The sequence below is a fragment of the Equus przewalskii genome, chromosome 1, assembly GCF_037783145.1.
Source record: "Equus przewalskii isolate Varuska chromosome 1, EquPr2, whole genome shotgun sequence".
NCBI classification, from domain to species: domain Eukaryota; kingdom Metazoa; phylum Chordata; class Mammalia; order Perissodactyla; family Equidae; genus Equus; species Equus przewalskii.
In genome coordinates this window covers 171,415,000-171,433,947 of record NC_091831.1, presented here as the reverse complement: position 1 = coordinate 171,433,947, position 18,948 = coordinate 171,415,000, and the positions used below count along the sequence as shown (strand labels likewise).

The 18,948-nt window shown below is 49.2% G+C and overlaps 1 protein-coding gene across 1 annotated transcript; it reads left to right on the top strand.

Moving 5' to 3' along the window:
* The first annotated feature begins 13,234 nt into the window (after positions 1-13,234).
* On the top strand, positions 13,235-17,113 carry NFKBIA (NFKB inhibitor alpha). Its single transcript, XM_008512952.2, has 6 exons — positions 13,235-14,233; positions 14,792-14,900; positions 15,228-15,438; positions 15,724-15,812; positions 15,934-16,194; positions 16,548-17,113. Exons 1-6 carry the CDS (start codon positions 13,320-13,322, stop codon positions 16,593-16,595), a joined length of 1,632 nt encoding a protein of 543 aa, XP_008511174.1. The 5' UTR covers positions 13,235-13,319; the 3' UTR covers positions 16,596-17,113.
* Positions 17,114-18,948: the final 1,835 nt, after the last annotated feature.

The following is an 18,948-nucleotide window of genomic DNA, read 5'->3' as shown; positions in this document are numbered from 1 at the left end:
TAATTTCTCTACAGAATTGATTATTTAATCCCTGAGGAAGGGACTATATTTTACACTTCTATCACTCAACAGGATTTTGAGACTGTGTTCATACCGTAGTAGAGATTCAATAGGTGTTGTTATTTATCCGAGAGTATTACAAGCAGTACGTGAATCTTCCATTAGCCAAGAGTGGGGGGGGGGGGGGGGGGAACGAAGTCCCCTGGGACGTGCGGAGTGTTGAGGCTCCTTTCTCTAGCCATTCACTCAGCAGCGCTCCACTGTCTGGTCCCAGTGAGACCATCCAACTTCACCTCCAGTTCCTGCCAACGTAGGCCCTCCCAGCGGTAATCTTCTTAGCTGCTTCTTCCAGAAATGATCATTCTTAGTATTCTCCATGATCTCTAGTTATATTTAAGCATATACAAATCTGGGCAGTTTCTCTTGCTTGATTTCCAAGAAACTTCTCGTGTTAGGAAAACAAACAGTTGTGCCCCGCTTCCGAGGAAAGATTGTCCCTGCAGTTCCACTAAGTCCCAGTAGGTGGCAGTAACATCATACAAAGGGGTTCCAACTTGATCTCTGTTTATTGAAAGAATTCATCTCTTTTGGCCATTGAGGTTACAATATTTATTTTTCATGTGACTTGATGGGCCTTGTCTGTAATTTAACAATATTGGAATCAAATTCTGATAGCTAATCACACGATGCCAGCTCTATTAGATTTCAATTAGCATTCACTCTGATTTGATTAGAAGGCTTTAGCCACTCAAATGGCTAATAGGGAGACATTTAGATAATTGCAGCTGTCTGGGGTCATTACATTTGCTAGCATTTTCACAGAGAGATCCATGTGAAGACGGGGCCATAAAATTTGTTTTCGTTGGTGGAGACAGGGAACGATGGCTTACTGAGGCGGGGGCACTAAGCATTTGCTATTGTGGTCTGGCCTTCGGGATTGTTTTTTCCTTAAGAGGGAAATTCAAGCGTAGGGTGCTTGCCATTTAGCTGTTTTCCAAAAAAGATATTCTTGATTCTCTAGCCACAATATTGTTTCATTTGGCAAAAGAAACGAGGCATTAGCCACGTTTCCTTTTCCTCTCTTTTAATTGAACTGAATTTCATTTGAAGAGATTAACCCCGTCAGAGCTCCCCTCCTGCACAAAGGCCTTCCTGAGTAAGTGGAACGGGGGTCTCCATCCTCGCCTGGCACCACCCCTCAGTGCAAACAACAGAGGCGTTTTACGGAAGCTGCTAGACTACTTGGTGAGGCTATTGAGACATGCTTTAAGCATAAAAGCAGTGCTGGACTAAATGACCTCAAAGATCACTTCAGCTCCTACCGTCTAAGATTCTAGGGATCAACAAAAAATATCCGTGCCCGAAAGAGCCCTCAGACCCTAGGAGCAGGGACAGTAGCCCGGGGTCTCAGAGCGGCCCACCTGCCGTGTATCTTTCTGGGCAGGATGCAGAGGTGGGGAATTTCACCTACAGAGAGTCACCCTCTAGTCTCTGGGGGCCACTGAGAGCTAATTCAAGTCTGGAAAGAAAAAAGTCATCAGTGAGGACTCATGTACTTTTAAAACCAATACTTTATCATTTGTACCCACAGACAACTTGATAATTTGCCAATATGGCTTCAAAACTATGTTCTGTTCAAGGAAACGAATATGGTCTTTGAAGACTCAAAACCAAATTGTGAGGGAAGCTTAGAACTCTCTTTTGTTCTGGTAGAAAATATTTCTCATGTACCAATTTAAAGACATTAATCCTCATAAATACCCCTACATTCTCAGAGGCCTAGGAGGTAAACTCTTAGAGTCTCTAAGCCTCTTTTTCGTCCTAGGTTTTCGTGCAGGACATAGCCCCGAGGCTCCACAGATGACAAGGAAGCACTTCACTCCGCCATAGATCCCATTCTCTTCCAGGTCAGATTGTTATGTGAGAACAGAAGAAAACGCAAAGCTTTCTTAGAACAATGATCCATCCAGCCTACTAGTTGGCCTTTGACCGTGGCAACTGTTACCTTTAAGATTTCTATATGTTTGAACATAAATTCAGTAATCTTCCAGAAAGACAAACATCCTAGTCTGTCCTTTAACAAGTTAATGAGTCTTTTTTTTTCCCCCAGTACAGGTGGTTGTGGGGTGGGCCAGGACCCAAAAGGTCTGACCATAAAAAGAATGCAGGCTGACGAAATGAAGGTCTGAGCCACGGCCCACGACTCATATGGGTGGGGTCAACTTTTCCCAGAAGTGCAGACAGTGTAATTTGTAATACAGAAAAAATGCGGCCGACATTGCCAGGGTATTCTCTCAGAATTCAGTGAAGAAGTCGGGGTGGATTGGGAGGGGGATGGAAGTGCACATACACACAAAACCGGTGGCCACACAAACACTTCTTTCTATAGCCGTCCCTCCAGACTGGTCTGTATTCAACTTTTTTGGGAAAACCAGCAGCTGAGCTGATGCATTAGGCACTTTGTGGAGGGAACTTCTATAACCCCTCAGAACTGGGAGACCCACAGCTCAATTTTGGGACCTAACGTTCTTCAAAAGTAAATAGTCCATTTTAGTACAAGAGAAGAGGAGTGACATTTTATGGAAGGATTTCCTAAATTTCGTAAAAGCTCAGAAGATCCCAGCATTGATCTGGCTTTCTGTTATCTCTGACTTCATTTCCTATTACTCCTTCCCGACTCACTCCACTTAGCCCACACAGGCTCCCTGCTGGTCCTCAAAGAACGGGCCCACCGCAGGGCCTTAGCACTCACTGAGTCCTGCCCCACCTTCTTCCCCTGGCTGTCGGCACAGCTCACTCTCCCTTCCTTGAGATCTTCACTTCGCTGTTGCCCTCTCATCTTCCCAACCACCCTACTTAAAATTCCAACATGTCCTCTTGCCCTGGCATCTCTAGCCCTTTTCCCTGATTGATTTTTCTCCTTAGCACTCTCGCTAACATACTGTACATCTTAATTCCTTATCTAGTATATTTGTTCAGCTCCCTGAGCAGGGTTTTTGACTGTACCTCCAATGCCCAGAAGAGTGTCTACCACCGTGCAGGCGCCTGAAACAGTTTAGAGTTAATCAAGTTTAGTTCCATATTCATACTTTCCACAGGGACACTCCGATTCACATCAAGAAAATATTCCTTCTAAGCAAATTAATACTATAAGGGTTTCTTAGAGAATGACTAAGCAACCTGGGAGACCTAACTGGTTCCTAGAATCCTCAAGTACATTTGGGTGTTAGAGATAAAGAAGCATCGAGAGCAGTGCTTCTCAAAGCGTGGTCCCAGGCCAGAAGAAATAGGGAACCTGGAGCTCATAAGAAACGCGCCTCAACCCCAGCCCAGAATTACAGAATTCAAACTTCTGGGGTGGGGCTCAGCAATCTGCGCTCTAAAAGCCCTCTAGGTGACTCTAATGCAAGCAGAAGTCTGAAAAGCAAACACTGATACAGAGGAAAGAGCAGTGGGCGAAATATGTAGAGATCTGGATTCTGGTCCCGATCCATTTAATAGCGTGACCTTGGGTGAATCCTTTAACCTCATCCTCCTCCATCAATTCACTTCCAAAATGAAACAGATGCTAAATTTTTACGATACGCTTTTAATGCTCTAATGGTAAATCTTTCAATCACAGCCCTGAAGGACCCCACGAGTTAGCCTTGTAATTGTATATTTGCAAGTAATGAAACATCCTATCTGAAGTAAAACTTTCTTTTCTTTCAGCCTGGCCTTTCCTCTCAAGTTAGCCTGAATTCCTGAGCAGTTCACACAGACACACAATCTTGACACCCTTGACACTTTTGACAATGAGCACCTTGTGACACCCCTCACCTTTCTCAGCTTCTGGGACAGCCCTCTGCTCTGGATTCCCTCCTATCTCTTCAGACGTTCTTTCTCAGTTTCCTGTGCTGGCTTCTCAGCCTCAGCTCCCTTCTTCAAAGCTGGTGTCCCCATCTTGGTCCTTGGAACGCTACACACAATTCCTGGGTGGCTTGGTCCTCACCCTGACTTCAGCTATTTCTTGAATAAGCTGGTGACTTCCAAACGTTTCATTCTCTTAGAACTCCCCACATTAAATCACCTGTTATATAGCCACTGGGCCCCTCAAATCAACATGTCCAAGACAGGACTGCTCATCCGTCCCCCAACCCACTCTTCCTCCTATCTTCCCACTACGTACGGAGCCCGAGTCAGAAACTGCGTGCTCCTAGATGCTTCCCTCTCTCCTTCCTTCTCATCCAATGATCACCAAGACCTGTGGAGCTGCTCTCGAATCTCTTTAGCCATCTCTCTTCTTCACTCTCCAGCCACTGCCTTTAACTGGTCACCAGCTTCATGCCTAACCCACTCCAGTCTATTTGCCACCCTGCGTTCTAAAACCCTCCCTGATGAGAGCCCCAGGTAAATCCCTTGGGGGGCTCTCCGTGGCTTTCAGGGTGCTGTTCCAGCATCTCTGCTCGGTCACACGGCGTGCACCGTCTCCTTTCTGCCTGACACTCTCGTCCCCCGTTCCAACACACCAAGCCATGTGCAACTGCTTGTTTCACACCTCTGTGCTTCACCACACTCGATCTTCTCGCTACTCGTACTTCTTCCCCCTTTCTAACTGACTCTTACTTGGCTCATAAAGCGGTCCTTGACCAACCCTCCTAATCTGACTTAGCGCCCCCGTTCTGTGCTCCCAGAGCGCTTTGTTCCTACCTCAACCACAGCCCTCATCACTCTTTACTAGAATCACTCATTTACCGGATTCTCTCCCCGCAGCCTGCAAGCTCCTTGAGAGCAGGAGCCCTATTTTATCTTCTTTGCACCTCCAGACCCCGGCGCAGTGCCCCGCACCAAATAAGTGCTTAATAAATGCTTGACAAATTAACGTTTATTTTTTCTTTAAATATAATACTTTTTTTCTTTAGAGAGAATTCCTTTTTCATATTAGCCATGTGTGTCAATATTTCACATTTCCTTTATCTTAACCAGTCCTTTGACTAAACATAGCGACAGGCTGTTAGGGGCAGACATCTGTTCTTGGTCCTGAAGCTGGGATGAAGAAACAAAGTGAATTTACGCAGAGGGGAAGCCTCTGATGGGAGGTCTGGGGGTGGAAACGAGTGAGAGCCCGTCTGTGGGAGCTGTGACATTTTGAAAGCACCAAATTCACTATCACCTTGAGCTTTTTCTGTGGGGCAAAAGGGCTGACAGAGGTGGGGGCTTTTGTCCTCTCTTGTGGGCAGATTTCCTGGGTGAGTTTTCCTTTTGTGGGGCCTGTGACCACGATGGAGGCTGCCCCAGGAACCCCCATCTATTTTTAGCCTCAGTTTCACACCCCACAGACGGCAACCCTCCCATCTACGTCCATGTTAATTTTCAGTCTTGCTGTTGCCAAGATGAATCACCTAGAGTGAGCCTGACAAATTGCTGGACCTGAAGTGAGAATATAGACCTGAAGCAAGAAGGGAAAGCCTTTAACAGCGGAAAGTTGCAAAGACGCCCTGACCTCTCATACGTCTGACGGCCTCCCTGTGCTACTCTTACAAGACAGTTCAGCGTGCGTTCATATGTACAGTTCTTTGAATGAAGTCCTCTGTGATCAGAGTCCAAGGTGTGGAGCGTGCACTGGATAATCTTACCTCCTCCCCAGGGTTTCCTCCTTAAGGGAAACTTCTCTGGGAAACGAATTGTGCTAGATTTTGCCTGAGTCAGATAGACGACAAACCATACACCATTCTTGGTACACCCACGGGCTTTTCGTTTAAATAGTGATTAGGTTAGGTTATGTGTGCTTTGTCAAACTAGGTCAAGCTCTGGAGGGATGATATTTTGTGTTGGGAATGCCTCTGCTTCTGAAAGCCATCAAAGGTCACCCTGGAAGGCAGCTGCCAGGGCTCAACAGCTACCCTTCTCCTGCGTCCAGACAGTCCCGTGTCCATGGCCTTCAGCCTTGCAGTCCATTGATGGAAGTTCTGATGAAGCATCATCCTGCCAGGCAGTCTCTCAACCAACCAGACAGACTCCCTTCAGCCTGCTTCCCCTCATTCCATGCCCTCCAAGGGTTTTTGGCACAGGGGGTACTCTAAGCAAAGCCTCATCTATTCTTCTAAACTAGAGCTTCTGCCCCAATTTCCTTTTTGATCTCTTGTCTTGGGCAGCTGGAACAAGCCATAGGCAAGCCTCCAGGACCTCATCTATGGCCAAAATGAAGGTTTGGAGGAGGAGGAGCCTTCCTCCTTTCCCTGGGCCCCACCCTAGAGGTTACTCTCAGGCAGCAGAACAGGAAAGAAGAGAAGGGAGCACAATCTAGGTTTATTTATAATCTCTTTGCGCCTCTTCTGAATGCTCCAGGCCCTGGATGGGCTGGGCTCTGTGGTGGCTCTGTCTGCCCTCCCATCCTCCCAATGGCCTTTATTCCACAATGCCTCCTTCCTTTGCAAAGGGGAGTGATGACACCTTACTCTCCCCATGCAGAAGTGGGACCAGATGAGCTCTTGAGATAATTCCCAGACAGAGAAGAAAAGTTGATTGGATGAATAAAGAAATATTAACAGAGAAGAAGAGTCAAAGAACAATTATGATAGGTTGAACGAAAAGAGGAGGCTCGTGCCTTAGACAACGGACTGGGCAAGGGAGACAAGAAGAAACGAATATTCTCCTCCCCACTCATTGGTGCCCATTCCATCCCACATCCTTACCTGTCTGACTAGAGTCAAAAGGTGACCTGAGCAATAACTAAGCAGTACAAGGCCACATGTGACCACAGGCCCAGTGTGCAAGACAGACGATATGAATTAGAAGGATTCAGAAGACAGCAGAGCCCTCCAGGAACAGGAAGACAGGGAAGGACTCTTGGAAAGGGTGGCTCCTGGCAAGAAGTGGAAAGAAGCTGGTCCTCGCACAGGAGCGAGAGCACAGGCCGCATCCCACTGAAGGCCAGAGCAGCTGGAGCAGAGGGTTGGGGCTGGGGAGAAATGAGGACTAGGAGTGGCCAAGCTGGGGAGGAGTCTGACTCTGGAGGGCTTGAAATGCTGTCTGAGGAATTCAGACTCTGTCCTACAGGCCAGAATACGTCACTAGAGGCTCTATTACAGGAAATGACATGACAAAAACGTGTGTTAGAAACAATAGTGAAAGGAGAATTAATTGTATAATTGTAACCCTTTTATATTACAGTACTTGAATTTTTTAGCCACATGCAAGTGTTAGGTTTCAATTTAAAACTAAGGGCCAGCCCTGACAGACTAGTGGTTCAAGTTCAGTGCACTCTGTTTTGGCAGCTGAGGTTTGGTTCCCAGGCGCAGAACCACACCACTCATCCGTCAGTTGCCACGCTGTGGTGGCGGCTCACATAGAAGAAATAGAAGGACTCACAACTAGAATGTACAACTATATACTGGGGCTTTGAGGAGAAAAAAAAAAGAGGAAGATTGGCAACAGATGTTAGCTCAGGGTGAATCTTTCCTAGCCAAAAAAAAAAAAAGAAACCAACTTGGGGCCAGCCCAGTGGCGCAGCAGTTAAGTGAGCACGTTCCGCTTTGGCGACCCGGGTTTGCTGGTTCAGATCCCAGGTGCAGACATGGCATTGCTTGTCAAGCCGTGCTGTGGCAGGCATGCCACATATAAAGTAGAGGAAGATGGGCACAGATGTTAGCTCAGGGCCAATCTTCCTCAGCAAAAAAAGAGGAGGATTGGCAGCAGATGTTAGCTCAGGGGTAATCTTCCTCAAAAAAAAAGCAATTAACTAATTTTTAATACTATAGAAAATACAACATATAATTTGTGCCAATACTTTTGAAAGTTTTTCCGACAGGAATAGTCAAGCCACACTGCATGTTGCAGAATGGAGAGGAACGGTGAGGGGTGGGCGGCACGATGGGTTTGATGCTGGGTTCTGCCTTCTGAGTGAGTGACTGAACCTGTCTGAGCCTCAAATCCCTTTAAAACAGAGAAGAGGAAACTCACCTAACAGAATGTTGTCAAGATTAAATAGGATAAAGCATGTCAAGCGTTGGCCCTGGTAAGTGTTCAATAAATGTATAAATAACAAACTGAGAGGCTGCTATGGAAAACAGGGCCTGCCCTAACGTGGGGCCAGAGGAGCTGGGAAGGGATGGGCTGGAGTCATTTCAAAAGCAGGATGAACAGAACCGGTCGGCTAGTAGGGATTTTAGGAGAGGGAACGCTCCCGGCTTTCCCCTGGGACTGTGATAACCGATGCGCTGCGGTCACACCTAAACACCCAGGCTCAGCGCACATCCTCAGCCCACATCCTCAGCCCAAATTCAGGAAATCTCCTCCTTAAGAAAATGTGATTCCGCGGAGAAGTTATTCCACAGATGACCTGAAGATGTCGCTGCAGACAGTACCATCCATACGGCGCTCCTCATCTTCTGTCTAGATGGTCTGTGAAGGAAAAAGTGCTCGGTGCCCCACTAGGTAACGCCCCTTCCTCTACACTCCTGCCCTGGACTAGCCTCCTCTTTCTCCCGTGAATCGTCATCCTTCCGTCTACGTCCCTGCCCTGATGCCCTGGCCCCTGGCGGGGGGGAGATTTGAGTCCTCAAGGCAGCAGAGCCAATGTTTTGACAGTTGTATATGTGCTTCCTGCTCTCTCTCTCTCTCTGTCATCATGTTCATACAGATTATTTACCAAGACCTATACCCATGCTGTCACGCCCCCCCACCTCCCCCAGGGCTCTTGAGTTTCCATCAATGAATCAAGGGGCACCCCTATCCCCTATCTTGCACGCCCCTTGACTTCTCTTCTAAATTGGACCAATTTTCAAATATTACAAGATTTGGTGATGCATTAATCTACCTCACTTTCTGAAAATACTGTTCCTGGTAACATAATCCCTAAACTGTAGCCTACAAACCGCCCTGGGATATAGGAGATGATGAGCATTCCTGAGCCAAGCTGAGTGACGTATCCAGAGGGAATATGGCACAGTCATGGGGCTGAACTCTGACAGCTGAGATATGATAACAAAGGAAAAATGTTCCAGGCCAATATCCCCCTTTCTCCTTGCTCATGGCTTCTGTTTGTGACCCTTCTTTCTCTGTCTCTGATTTGCTTTCAGTATTTAAAAGTCAACCTAAGAATAATTTCAGAATCAGTTTTTTATAGTAGCACCCATTAACAGCATCAGAGATAAGCCTCCGAGACATCTCAATTTCTCATATTTATCCAAGTAACCTGGGGCTCTACTCCAGCGAACAGAGGCTCAAAAGGAGGGTTGGGAAAGACATTATCATAGTGATCACAAGAAAGGGCTGAGGATCCAGTTTCCTAAATCTTCACTCTATTTGCGATCTGAAGCAAATCTTTTAGCAGCTATGATTTTGTTTACTTTTGTCCTAGACCATTCCTAAGACCTTAGACCATCGAGGACAGCAAGGTCGACATCCCCATATAGTTTCTGGTGGCGGATTTTGCCTCCGATGCTGAGGGATCATGTGCCCCTGACCTAATTATAGTGTGCAAGAGCAGGGTCCTCCCATCATTTATGTCCCATATCCTGCTGAGTACCAGTCTCCTCGTATCCTGACTACACTCAGAATGAATTTACAGCCTGCCCCCAAAACAGCAAATACACCAGCATGCAGAGGAAGCAACGTGCTGTTAAACCTCCGCCCCCTTCCTGATCCAGCTGCTCGTCCCGGACAAAACAGAACATGATCAACCCTCCACACCTACAGATATTACTTGGTTACCGCCAACAAACAGCGGAAAGGGAGAGCCAGGAATTTTGACCAAGGGTGACACGTGCAGGCCTCTCCTTCCCCGGCAGCAGGTTATCCAACAGGCGGACTGGGCACATGGTTGGGGTGCCAGCAGAGCAGGTATACCCCAAAGAGATGTTTATTGAGAGAATGAGTTAAAAAACACCACCCCCTAAGCAGTCTTTGTGAGATAAATCAGAACTTTGTGGAGCTATTTATACCGATTTTGCAGTGCAGCAGAGCAGAGGAGGGGTAGCTCTCCTTTCAGGGCTTAGAGCCCCTGATTCCAACCCTGCCTGCCAGGAACAGACTGAACTTCCTGGACAGACACACTCCACCCCCAGCCTCCGGTCACACGGAGGAGCAGAGACCCTGTGATGCCAGGGAGCCGCAGGTGGGTGCCTTCCGCCAAGGCCCCGGGAAGACGTCAGACCTTGCCTGAAAATGAGGTTGTAAACTCAGGGCCTCTATCTTTTGATTTAGCCAAAAGACACAGAAGCGCATTTTGTTTGTTTTTCACGTGTTTTAAAATTTGAAAAACTTCACATCGAAATCCATTTTCTGATTTTTTTCTCTAACAATGGAATATCAGTACTGCGCTCACAGTGCTGCTTGGCAAAACTTGTCTGAGCTGAGTGTAAGGGACACGCTTTTTCAGGCCTAGACCAGGAGAGGTGCCACCACTTCCCCTTGGACTCACATGGCCGGCTTCACTCATCTGTGAAAGCTGCCTGGCCCCTATGGGTAGATATTGGCGTTAGACCCTTTAAAGCTTTCATCCCCATTAAACTGCAGGCTTCATAGCAAAAGAAACACATGAAGGCGTTGACAGTTTTATTTTTAAGTCACTACAAATGACGGTTCTGACAGCTGTTTTTCTGTGCGGAAAGATCCAGAGCTTGGGAGCTCCAGGTTCTGAGTCGGATGGATGGAGGCAGTTGCTAACCACCACAGGAGGAAAGAAGACTGAGCCTGGGATCGGAAGCAGAATATAAACCCAGAACCACACAGGGGGGCTGTCCATCAGCACTGTGCCTGGCTGGCCCTTCAGGACTCTGTCATGGCCACTCTCCCTTACAGCCTGGCTGCATTGAGCAACGGGTAACCTTTTTTAGGAGTTCAATTTGCTAGGGCTAAAACAATTTCAGTTTAATCGGCCAGTGCAACTGCCCATGATGTTAAGAAAAGCCAAGTATGTTGGAACAGTTGAACTTACACAAAAATCTCCACACGGCCAGGCCATGGGGCATGTCAGCCAGTACATTCAGTCCAGGCTGTGCATTTCCCACCCAGGAAGAGAGTGAGCTTCACTGGCCATCCTGTCATTCCCTACGGCTGCATCCTGGACTAAAGCACAAAGCAGTTTCAAGGTCAACTGATTCATTCTTTTGCCTTTTGCATTAAAAAGAAAAAAGCCAAATGACGTTAACAACCAGTAGTGTAAGGTTTTAACATCTTCAGTGGTCAAGATTAGCTAAAATGTTTGACAATGAGGTGGGCAGAACTCTAAGAGCCTGAGAGTCCATGAAGTTCTTTCTAAACCAAAAGTCAGCTTTGGTGTCTTCTTCTGCCCCAGCTGCTTGTGTTCTCTGATTTCCAGGTATGTTCTTTATGGCCCGGGATGTACTGTTTGTTGATCTAAACCATATACAGGTATCTATGATAGAGAGAAAACCTGTTGGATCACATTACTCAAAGCTGTCTCCTAGGCTGCAGAGAAACAAAAGGTGCCTCCTTGGGAAACCCCACCACAGGGCCAGGTCATCAAGGCCCAGCACCTCCCGAAATTTCCAAAAGCATGTGACATATCAGGGACGCCTGCGTCTTACCACTAGGTGTCACACTAAACAACCAGGAATAAAGACCACCAGGTCCTGAAAGGCTCAGGGACATAAAACCAGAAAAAAAGGATGTGCAAAGATGCTTATTCCTGAGATGCTTTTTACTTATGCATGATTTTCTTTTTAATGATCATTTTTAAACCTGCAGCTAAAACTTCTCTTCTAAGGTATCCTTTCTAAGTGAGGCACTTAGAATTGGACATTTCTGTACGTTTTTTACAGAAGTCATTATCCCCAGACAGAGGGACATCAGCCCTCCATTCTACCTAACAACTGGAGGAGGAAGTACTTTGAGTAGCTTCCAAATTATAGTGTATTCGGTCTCGTTTTCAAAAATGTTAATACTTTGACTGCTTTGGCCAAATGATTAATATGTTAGGATAGAAATAAACTGCCATGGGGTGCCTAGGTAAATTTCTCTGCATTTCAGTTTCTTTTTGGGAAAGCGGGAGCAATACCTATGTTACAAGATTAGTTCGAGAACTAACAATGTGTTGCGTAAAGCGTTTGAGTCCTCTCCAAAATTTACGCTGTGATATTTCCAAGAGACATAGCCCCCGTGACACAGAGTTATAAATGCATGTGTGGCCAAGTAATACAATTTTTAAACTGGAAAAAAAAACCCTCTAAACAGCATTAAATCCAATCTTATTACTATAAAAACAGGTATACCACAGCAAAATTAACTGATCTCTCCAACTTAACGTGCAGTTAATTCAAGGTAGAGCCTGGAATTGCGATCTCCAGCTTCCAGTCGCTGTTCCACCTTGCCTCGTAATTGCATATTCGAGTATCACATGCTGCAGAGAATGGGGTCTATCTCCGGGACGTTTTCATTTTAACATGTGATCATTACTACCCCAAAGGTTTTATCTCTTTACTTTTTTCCCCCTCATATTTTGTCTCTCACCCCCCCCCCCCCATTGACCCAGATCCCCACATTCAGATACTGTGGGCCACGCAGGGGAGGTGAGGAGAGAAGGGTTGGTTAGTCCCACCCCTGGTCAAGTTAAAGATGATTGCAGAAATCCCTGCAAAACTGTAGAGGCCTCCTGGGGCTAATTCTGAAGATCTCAGACCAAAGTTGCTTTCTCTCTCCTGGACCAGTTCTAGAAGTAGATGAATTCAATTGAGGGCTTACTGGCTAGGAGGTAGGGGTAGGGCAGAGAGCATAAGTTCTGTCTCTGCAGGTGAAACCAGAGGATGGGGAGCCTGGCGTGGCTACTGGGGTTGCATGGACAAGTTCAATGGCTGCCTCCTCCAGCACAGGAGAGCAAGGAGGCAGCAGGGGCAGGGGCAATGTTTGGGCTGCCTTGAGCCCGCTGCAGCAGCCTAGCAGCTATTTTCTTAGCCATCCATAAGGCCTGATCCTGGATAAGACACTACTCAACCCATTCTTCAGCCTCTGTCTCCAAATGCTTCTGGAAAGTCGCCTGGCTGGGCATCCAGCAGGAGGCTCAGGATCCATTCTCTGCAGCAGCACAGTGCAAATCAGAGAACACGACCTCAGTGATTACTGTTACTGCAAGGTATCTACAACTTCTACCACAAAGATTTACACCTTGCTCTACTTGAAAAAAGTTATGGTCACATTCAGCATTTTCCTGCATCCAGGGCACAGTGCTTGCCCCCTCCCCCAGGCAACAGGATTGTTAATCCAGAGGAAATGATTTGAGGGTTCTCCAAGCATTTAGACTGTTAACTCCAAGGCTCTCACAGCATCGGCCTGAGGGGTCTGGGGGAGGGCTCCGCGTCCCGCACGGCCGAGAGCCTGGCATGGGCAGGAACGCAGAGGCAGCCTGCACTCGACCCTCTAACGGCCAGCGCGTCCTTCTCGGCAGAGGGAACTTGGGGGAAGCGAATCCCTACACCCAGCCATCATTTCCACTCGCGTGTTCAAAAGATCAAGAATCGGAAAGGACCGGCAGGTTGGCAAAGCCCAATGAGGAACCGCCCAGCAGGTCTGCGTCCTTGGGATCTCGGCAGCCGACGACCCCAAATCAAATCGATCGTGGGAAACCCCAGGGAAAGAAGGATTCTTGCAGAAGGACAGGATTACTGAGTGCAGGCTGCAGGGAAGTACCGGGGGAGGGGGCCTGGCCGGGAGGACTTTCCAGCCACTCAGCCTTCATCAAAAAGTTCCCTGTACATGACCCCAGTGGCTCATCGCAGGGAGTTTCTCCGATGAACCCCGGCTCAGGGTTTAGAGTTCTTTTTCCCCTAGCAGAGGACGAGGCCAGTTCTCTTTTCTGGTCTGACTGGCTTGGAAATTCCCCGCGCCTGACCCCGCCCCGGAGAAATCCCCTGCCAGCGTTTATAGGGCGGCGCGGCGGCGCTGCCGAGCCCACAACAGTCCCGAGCCGCCGCCGCCGCCACCAGGGTCGACGCTGCCAGCGAGCGAGCGAGCGAGAGCGCAGCCTGCGGCCGAGCGCCCCCGGGACCGCGCCGAGGCCCCGCCGCGCCATGTTTCAGCCCGCCGAGCCCGGCCAGGAGTGGGCCATGGAGGGCCCGCGGGACGCGCTCAAGAAGGAGCGGCTGCTGGACGACCGCCACGACAGCGGCCTGGACTCCATGAAGGACGAGGAGTACGAGCAGATGGTGAAGGAGCTGCGCGAGATCCGCCTGGAGCCGCAGGAGGCGCCGCGGGGCGCCGAACCCTGGAAGCAGCAGCTCACCGAGGACGGAGACTCGTAAGTGGCGCGGGCCCGGGTGGCGGGGCCGGGGTGGGGGCGCCGGGCCTGCAGCCCGAGCCGCGGGTCGCGCGATGGGGCCTGGGGCCCGGGGTTATGCACGCCCCGAGGCCGTGCAGAGCGGCGGGGCTGCAAGGGTTGGGGGTCGCTCTCGGGGCCGCGGTTCGCAGCTCTGCCTTGCAGCGCGCACCCCCCCCAACCCCCCGCGTCCCTGTCCCCGGGACCGGGGGCGGGGCGGCGGCGGGGACGCGAAGTCCCCGCTTGCATAAGGGGGGCGGAGCTCCAGGCCCGCCGGCGGGCGCCGCGCGGCCGGGAGGGGAAGTACAGGGCGTTCCGGGCGGCGGCGGGCGGGGCGGGCTGGCGGGCGCCCGCGGCGGGCGGGGCCCGGAAAGTCCCTGGGCGCCTGCCAGGAACACTCGGCTCATAATAACCTCGCGGAAAACACCGCGGCCGCGGCCTCCCGAAACCCCGGCCTTGCGCAATCCCCCGCAGCCCGCGCCTCCCGGGCCCCACGCACTGCACTCACCGGCCCTGGGGGTTTCCCTCTCTTCCCCTCAGGTTCCTGCACTTGGCCATCATCCACGAAGAGAAGGCCCTGACCATGGAGGTGGTCCGCCAAGTGAAGGGAGACCTGGCGTTCCTCAACTTCCAGAACAACCTGCAGCAGGTGCGCCGCTTGCCCGGCCCCGCGCCCCTGCCCCTCGGTGAAGCCGGATCTAGCACAGCTGCTCCCAGTGCTTTATAAATGAACAGTCACTAGTCCTTGCCTGCCCTGACCTTTGACCTTTGAGTCGGCCAATATCCTAGAGTAAAGCATTCCATTGATTTGGTGAGGCCTTTAGGAAGCCCACCTGGGGGCTCTGGTATTTGTTTGCCTTGTCCGTTGTACCTGTCTGGGAGGAGCAGCATCCACAAGCAGGAGATCTCTGGGGTTCAAGGGACTGTAGGTTTGGTCCTTGACTCATCCTTTTTCTGTTCTCTCTTCTGTGTATAGACTCCACTCCACTTGGCTGTGATCACCAACCAGCCAGAAATTGCTAAGGCACTTCTGGAAGCTGGCTGTGATCCTGAGCTCCGAGACTTTCGAGGAAATACCCCCCTACACCTTGCCTGTGAGCAGGGCTGCCTGGCCAGCGTGGGAGTCCTGACTCAGTCCTACGGAACCCCGCACCTCCATTCCATCCTGCAGGCCACTAACTACAACGGTACGTCTGCCTGCCCTGCTCATCCGAGGGCCGGTGACATGGACAAGGGAGAGGGGGGCCAGCTGAAGGAGTCTAGGCAAGAGCTTAAACTCTCACTGTGTGAAAGGTTCAGAAAATATGTAGGCAAAAGGCCTATCTGATGCCTTTATAAAGTTCATTCAGAACTCAGATTCTGGGTTCTTCAAGTTAAGAAGAATTTGTCCATTAAAAGAATAGGGGAAAGGTTCTGCTTGAGACGTGAGGGTTGGAACAGATGGTTACACTTTTTTCCTTTTGTTCTTCCAGGCCACACGTGTCTGCACCTAGCCTCTATCCACGGCTACCTGGGCATCGTGGAGCTTCTGGTGTCCTTGGGTGCTGATGTCAATGCTCAGGTGAGCGCTTCATGCCTCCAGGTGGAGTGCATCCGGCTCCTCAATAAGACTTCACGTGCTCTCGTTGCAAGCAGAAATTCCAAACTCATCCGTAAACATCCCAAATGCCTTTCGTTTTCAGGAGCCCTGTAATGGCCGAACTGCCCTCCATCTCGCTGTGGACCTGCAGAATCCTGACCTGGTGTCGCTCTTGTTGAAATGTGGGGCTGACGTCAACAGAGTCACCTACCAGGGCTACTCCCCGTACCAGCTTACCTGGGGCCGCCCGAGCACCCGGATACAGCAGCAGCTGGGCCAGCTGACCCTAGAAAACCTTCAGATGCTGCCAGAGAGCGAGGATGAGGAGAGCTATGACACGGAGTCAGAGTTCACGGAGGACGAGGTGAGTCTCAGCTTCTTTGTTGCTCTGCAAAAAGCAGTGAGAGTGGCTGTTCTCCCCCCACCCTCCCAGGCCCCTAGAGCTACTTTTTACCTGAAGGTCTCAACATAGTGAAGTTCTCAGACCTTCGTGTGCATAGCCAGTGTCCCAAGAGAGTGTCTTTTCTTTTATGCTCTTTTCTAAGGAGAGGAGCATTGAAGGAAAACTCCCTCAGCCCGTGAAGTTAACTTATATTTGGGATATAGAGTAAAGAGTCCAAGAATACCTGAGTTATTCCCACTGGCACCGCCCACCACCATCCCAGCACCCCGGCCGAGCTTTGGAAGTTTAACGTGCCTTTTTTCCTCTGTTTTTAGCTGCCCTATGATGACTGTGTGCTTGGAGGACAGCGCCTGACGCTATGAGCTTCGGAAAGTGTCTCAAAGAACATGGACTTGTAGATTTGTACAAAAAGAGAGTTTTATTTTTCTAAAAAAAAAGCAAAAAGAAAAAAAAGGGTGTACTCCTTAGAACCACACTGCCTGGGCTGAAACGTTTGACTGGGGATCAGCCCTCCTTTTGTCATTTTTCTGAACTTTGGAAGGGGGGACAAGAAAGATCCTTGGAATTCAAAGAAAACTCCTTTTACACTTCACCTTCGTGAGGCTTTTCGAGAAGGTGACCCAAAATCCGATGAAAGGACTACGTTTTATTTATTGTGCTTCTTGATCAAACCTCCATGGATTCAGTGGCCGAGCCCAGTTGTGTCCTGTGACATGTAATGATCAGGTGTACTGTTGAACCTTTTGGTGGTGTGGGGTTAAAAGTTGCTACCTGTCAAGGTTTGTGTCACCCTCCTGTAAATGGTGTACATAGTGTATTTTGTTGGTAATTATTTTGGTACTTTGAAGATGTATATTTATTAAACAGATTTTTACAAACAGCACTGTCCTGATCGTTTTCTTCAGGCCGCGTGGGACTCCTATTCTGAGAGTCATTTGATCCCCAGGTGGAGGTGGAGGTGGAGAGTCGTGTGGGAGCCCTCACCGCAGCCAGCCCCGGAACCCTTTCGGAAAGCAGCTTCTCACACTGTACACCAGCCTCCCCGCCAGGCTTTGCAGGCAGCCCCGGGGCCCTGTGCGTGGGAGGGGAGGCTGTTGCCTGAGGAGAGGAAACACCAGTCTCAGGCTTGGGGTGGCAACAAGCTGCGTGCCCTACATCTGGAAGGCTCTCCATTGTCATTGACTTTCATCCTCTTGGTTTAAACTCTTGCAGGACCCTTACTTCCACTCTAGGAAATTATTTTGGCCGAGAGGAGTATGCTGAATTCACATTTTATTTAGCTGGGCAAGATCTCACCGATAATCCTGGAAGTTCCTGAGGACGTGGGCTCAGGAGTGGGAGGGCACTAACATTGCTTAGCAGGTGCCCACCTCTGAGCCTTGGCTTCCTCGTTTATAAACTGGGCTGTTGTGAAGATTACACAAGACAACCCACGTAGAGAGCATAGGGTACCAGGCACATAGTGCAAAAGAAAAATACAAGCTATTGCATAACATCCTGTATTTCACACAGGAAGAAACAAGTCCAGAGAGAATGTCCTGTCCAGGGTCACCTGCAGGACAGGCGGGTGGTGAACCTATCTAATATACTCTTGTTTTCAAGTGGTTAATGTCTTAAATGCACACCACCTCTAACTCGGGCTATTTTGTTACCAGCTCTAGTGTGAAAGTGATCATAGAGGTTTGATCTCCATCAAGGTGTCCATCAGCTCAGTCTACTGAACGATTCTACAGGAACGGAAGACTTCACAAGTAATCAATAACTTATGACATTTGGGTTTAGGTGCTCTGTATCTCTGTGTTTTCATCCCTAAAATGCATCCCTTGCATAGGTAGGAAAAGGAGTAAAGGAAAGTTGAGGGCATTCTAGAAAATGCAGAATGGGGCATAAATACAATTCAAGTCCTTTGGCTTCATTTAAGGAAACAATATTACATTATATTACCCATTTCCTGATCCACAAATGATGTCCAAGTCAAGTCAATACGATCACATTCCTCTCAGACCAAAAAGGAGCCAATATTTAGTGGGTCTTTCATATATAAAGAGTATTATTCTATACTGGACTGACTGGTCAGAGCCAGGTCTGTCCCCTCCTGCAGCTTAAGTCATCTGGAGCTGAGCACTGTGGTGGCCTGTCTATCAGTCTCGTCTTCCCTCAAAGTGCTTCATGCCCTTCACTGAAATTCCTTGTCCCTCCCAGAGCACTTGAACACAAGTGTTAGAAGATGTAGTACAAGGATGTCCATTAGGTTGCACACTCTCAGCTGGTAAGTAGAAGACGCGAGAGGAGTTGGGGGAAGGGGTGGCCACCTTGGATCCAAAAGAACAAAGGTTGGTTGAAGCTTGGCTCCAAATTTGGAATGACGCCCTTAGCGCTTCTCAATCCAACATGCCTCTTTATTCCCCCTGTGATGGTGTGAATTTGTGCCGTGTCCCTCCAGTTCTGTGCTAGAGGGTTGGAGAAACGGGACAGAGGAACAAGGCCCACTCTTCCTCAGCCTCCTTGGTGACCAGCTTTTGTGTAGAGGTGTCACCTTCCGTGGTCACGGCAGGAAGGAGCCTCGTCCTACCCACTCAGGCCCAGCCTCCCACCTTTCTAGGCTTCAGCTTTTCTGCCCTTCAGGCCCCCAAGCCTGGGGGTGGATTCCATGGTTTGCAGAAATCTCGAAGTAGCTGGGCCTGGTTTCTTACTCTCCAGGTCTTTTTCCTGTTT